Consider the following 5,000-nt stretch of genomic DNA (forward strand, 5'->3'; position numbering starts at 1 on the left):
CCCCTCCCCCCCCCCTCCTCCTCCTCCTCCGCTGCACGCAGAACAAAAGTTCATTTCTGCTCTCGTTCTGACCTCCCTCAAAGCTACTCCGCCTGATTCTCGATGATCAAACTGCTCATCATTAAGAGAAAACTAAATGACCATAAATGGTCAAACAGGAAGTCACCTGATGAATTTTAAGCGTTTGAGACGACATCCTGCTCAAAGACGTGTTCAGGTATGACGCACCTTCACGCCGTGGCCCACGTGGTCCAGCTGCTGGTAGTTGATTGGCCGTCGGCTGTATGGTGGGCGGGGCTGTGCACCGGCAGGAAGTTGAGGAGGGGGGAGGATCTTGTGGTTGTGTGGGAGTCGCCTGACGGCGGTGAACCCTCCAATCACTCGCCTCGAAACTTTCTCTTTGTGCATCTCCACCGTCTGAGAACAAACAGGAAGTAGTCACTTCCATCCCTCCATCCGTCATCCCTCCATCCGTCATCCCTCCATCCGTCATCCATCATCCCTCCATCCATCATCCCTCCATCCGTCATCCCTCCATCCGTCATCCCTCCATCCGTCATCCATCATCCCTCCATCCATCATCCCTCCATCCGTCATCCCTCCATCCGTCATCCATCATCCATCCATCATCCCTCCATCCGTCATCCCTCCGTCCATCATCCCTCCATCCATCATCCATCATCCATCCATCATCCCTGATTTTCTTCAATGATCCATCAGGTTGGGAGGCGGGGCTTACCTGACCAATGAGGTTGATGGAAGACTCCATGTGACGAAGCTGACTGGCCTGCGCATCGAGCAGCCTCAGCACGCTATTGGCCAGCGTGCTGATCTGGTAGGCGACGCTGGCCAGCGATTGGGCGGTGAAGTTCTTCGTTTCCTCCAACGCCTTCGACTTGCCATCACCTGACTGACAGGAGATGCTTAGCTTAGCATAAACGTGCAATAACTGGCCCAGGGCTAAAGGCTAGCCTAGCGCTGGCAGCGACTATACGGGCAGGTGAGAACTGCTAGCATTATTTCGTAGTATCGCTATAGACTACGTAGTACTGTTGGTAGTACTCACCTGTACGTAGTTGTTGCAGCAGTACTCGGCCACGTTCAGCAGGTTGTCATAGTTACTCAGTAGCGCCTTACGGGCCTCCGGAGCTTCCTCCAGAATCTTCATCACCTCCTCGCTGAAGTTGGGCTCCTTCATCGCTGAACCAGGATCCAGAGTATTTGTCCTGCAGTATTTATATTTCTCATTAATACTTCTTCTTCCAGCAGATCCGCTTCTTTTACTTTACTTCCTACGGAACTAAAGCTGAAATCAAAACCGCTCAATTCAGGATGTGCGGGCGACGATGTGGCGTCAACACATGATGATGACGTCACACCAATCATCTCTTCATTAATGTTAAAATCCTGCACGTAAAAAGAGTTTTTATCTGAATCTAAGGGACACGTTTAAAACTCACCAGTCTGTCTGTCTGTCTGTCTGTCTGTCGTCCGTCCGAGGTTCTGAGGTGCTGGTTCGAGTCCCGTCACTCGAACTCGAACCAGCAGATGAAACTTTATTCCTGTTTCAGCAGCGAGTTGCAATCAAAGATCTTCTCTGGGCGTGGAGATGACGCACTCTTCATAAACTGTCTGTGATCAATCACCATCTCTCTCGAGGACCCCCGTGACGTCACGTGTCACAACGCATCTGGACCTTTTTCACTCCGGTGTAAACACCGGGAAAGGACCTCAGAGTTCTTAAATCCGCATAATAGCCTCCAGAGAGATTCACAAACGACCTGAAATCCGTCAGCAGGTCCGGGGCTGCTTCAAGGGCCTCAAAGATCCGCACAGATTCCTCTAAATGCTTTTAAACATCTTTGGGAATTCCGAGACCGAGTCGGTCTCCGAGAATCCGCCTCATCTTTGGATGTGGACACAGTAAACTGGAATCCTTGAAAGAGCTCCATGAATTAGTTTAGAGTGAGACCTCCTGTCTGTGTTTCCTCCTCTGATCAGCTCAAACCGCTTCCTGTTTCACAGAAAGGAGGGTCGAGCTCGCTGAAGGATGACGTCATGCTAAACCTGACATTAATGAGGAGCACAAATATCTGGAGCGTTACTTAAATGTAAGAAACGGATTAAAACCTGCAATGTAGAAATATGACAGCTCCACCTGCTGGTCAGAGTCCGTCTCTACAGCTCCACCTGCTGGTCAGAGTCCGTCTCTACAGCTCCACCTGCTGGTCAGAGTCCGTCTCTACAGCTCCACCTGCTGGTCAAAGTCCGTCGCTACAGCTCCACCTGCTGGTCAAAGTCCGTCTCTCCAGCTCCACCCGCTGCTGCTTTTTATTCAGCGAAATGTATAAAAATTGACTCAGGATAATTTGCTGGAAGCAGGTGGAGCTGTGGAGACCGATTTTGATCAGCAGGTGGCGCTGTAGAGACTGTAAATCCAAATTAAGAATTCGAATTTCCCTCTGGGATTAATAAAGTATTCTGATTCTGAATAAAATATGACACGCATGAAGACAAACTGTTGTTTGGCTCTTCATTTTTAATTTTTGAAACCTTTCAGACTCTAAATCCATCAGAGGGTTTATCTGCACGGGACAGAAGAGTGGTCCTCGTTGCCTGGGGCAACCAACCATCACTTGTTGCCCGGGGCGACTGGGTTCCAGGGCTGTTTCTTTGGAACAGTGTCTTTCTTCTCCAAAGGCTTCAGGTGACAAGACAAGACCAGGTCCCTGACAAAGACAGAGCAGCCTGTCAGACTAATCCAGGGTCCTGTGGAGTGACGTCACCAACACGGACGTGTTCCGGGTCTCCGGAGTTACCTGAACTCATCATAGGACGCCGCCCGACCGATGGCGCTCAGCTTAGCGTCGCTCACTCTCTTGTCTTTCTTCTCAGCCTCGATCGCCCCCCGCAGCTCTCTCTCCATGGCTGAGAAGTTGATGACGTCACGCCCTGAACTCGCCATCGCCTAATGACGTCACGAAGCACATTTATTTTCCACTCAGAGATGTTGGATTCAGACAGATGTCTCACTCCGCATAGTAAAACACAAACATCTTAGATTAAGAACGAACACAGGCTGGTTTCTCACCCCCCCCCCCCCCCCCCCCTAAATATTTGTCGATCAATGGTGTTGTTGTTGAACACAACTCGGTGGCTAACCGCTAGCTCCGCGGCTAACCTCGCGGAGAAAGTCATTGCCTAATGCCTGCAGTTACTCACCGTTAGCTTCCGGGCTAGCAGCAGCTATCGTTGTAGCTGCGCCGCTGGTTCGACAACAACAGACCGTCTCCATGCCGACGGTCTGCGCCTGCGCAGTGCAACAACTTATGACGCCATGAAAAGGTGGGTCAGATTACGTAGTTTAACAAAACTTTATGTAAAAAATAAAGTTGTGTCGTCTGGAAAAAGATGTCTGTGTGCAATCCAAACATTTAGAGGCTTTAACAGGATCAATACATTATTTATGTTCTGTAATCTATGAATCAAAACTCAAAGACAGACGCATCTCACGTTTTAACATTTTCATGAAAGGATTTTTAAAATTCTGAGGATTTCTTTAGATCACACCTTGACTTTTAGATGTAATAGTAATAAAGTAATAATTGGGGTTTCATGTTTGCACCTAATGAAGCAACAAACTCGCGTTTGGTTTTATTTGTGAATTCATTCATAAATGAAATTATTAGTTTTCAGCTGGTGTATGGAGCAGAAACCAGTTTCACTTTAAAGAGATGCATTTCTTACAGGCGACCAACAATCACGTGTCGTAGAAGTTAGTTTTATTCTCATTAGAGGTCAGTAAAATAGCATCTTATCTACAGACTCTGCTCCACTAACTTTGTTCTGTAAAACAGATAAAACATACATAATTGTATAATATTATGATTTTAAACACGTCAAATGAATCTCTCATGCCGCAGTAGCGTACATCGTCGGGTTTGGTGTGCGGCACCCCTCAGGGACACGTCCCAGATCCTTTTCACTTCCACTAAACCTTTAAAGAAAAAGCAAGTCATTGAATTAATGTGTCGAATGGACTGATGATTGAGTTGAGCCTAGCGTAGCACAACGTTTCATAGGAATGTCATTATTCCTTTGAATGATTCCGATTTGGGACCTGGACTGTTTCACTGTTTAAAAACATGAAAGAAAGAAAGTGCATTTCATTTGTTTGGGCGCCTGCTGAAAGCTGCTGTCTGAACTGTATTCTTATTTTTATTTTTTTTTACCTCCAGAGTGTTTTTGATATTTCTGGAGTCGATTAAAACAATGAACCCGGTCACGTTGTTCCCGTGAAGTTCCTACAGGTCGCGCTGTCCAGAAACATCTGGCAGGTTCTATTCAGCCTGCTGCCTGGAAACCAGTCCCAAGTTCTACGTGGTTCTACTCAAGGTCCACGTGGGTCATTTAAAGCACGGTGGTTAGACGGGGACCGAGGAAAGCCTCCAGGATCCAGGATGGCGTCTGGTTCTTGGAGATCTTTTAAGGTTGAAGGTTTTGGAGAAAAAAAATCTATTTAGTCTTGAAAGAAAAGTAGGACTGCTCTCAAAGGATTCTAACCCGGTCCAGGGTTCTAGGTGGTTCCCCACAACTTCTGTTTGGGTCGCCGTTTGAAGGGTCAGAGTTCATTTCCTGTCAACTAGAATCCAGCTGCTTGAGATGACGCTCGCTCCTCGGCGGTTCCCCCGCCGATGTTCTGGAATCATCCTCAGAGGGTTCTAGAGGGTTCTAGAGGGTTCTAGGGCGTCCTGCTGGACCTCCAGGCGGTCCCACCTACGTCTGGGCGAAGACCGTCTCCAGCTCGTTCAGCATGAGCTCCACGATCTGGCTCTGGAAGACCATGTGAATCGTCATATTGGCTGACTCGACCTGGGGGCGGAGCAACGTGGGGCCGAAGACGATGGCGATTCCCTGAACCGACATCCTGTTGGACTCTTTGTGCTCCACGACTCTGGAGACAGGAAGTCAACGATGGGAGTTCATCATCCTCATCGCGT

The 5,000-nt window shown here is 48.3% G+C and overlaps 1 protein-coding gene and 1 pseudogene across 1 annotated transcript in view; both read right to left on the bottom strand.

The window, feature by feature from the left end:
* LOC137905196 (ABI gene family member 3-like) overlaps positions 1–1,198 on the bottom strand; it is a 3,996-nt pseudogene extending 2,798 nt beyond the window's left edge.
* A 2,304-nt stretch (positions 1,199–3,502) lies between these two features.
* Positions 3,503–5,000, bottom strand: part of arhgap27l (Rho GTPase activating protein 27, like) — an 11,373-nt gene continuing 9,875 nt past the window's right edge. Inside the window, exon 24 of the mRNA XM_068749710.1 lies at positions 3,503–4,954. Within this exon, the coding sequence (XP_068605811.1) occupies positions 4,777–4,954 (178 nt within the window). The 3' untranslated portion in view covers positions 3,503–4,776. The remainder of the gene's footprint in view (positions 4,955–5,000) is intronic.

Source organism: Brachionichthys hirsutus, chromosome 16 (assembly GCF_040956055.1).
Source record: "Brachionichthys hirsutus isolate HB-005 chromosome 16, CSIRO-AGI_Bhir_v1, whole genome shotgun sequence".
Classification (NCBI taxonomy): domain Eukaryota; kingdom Metazoa; phylum Chordata; class Actinopteri; order Lophiiformes; family Brachionichthyidae; genus Brachionichthys; species Brachionichthys hirsutus.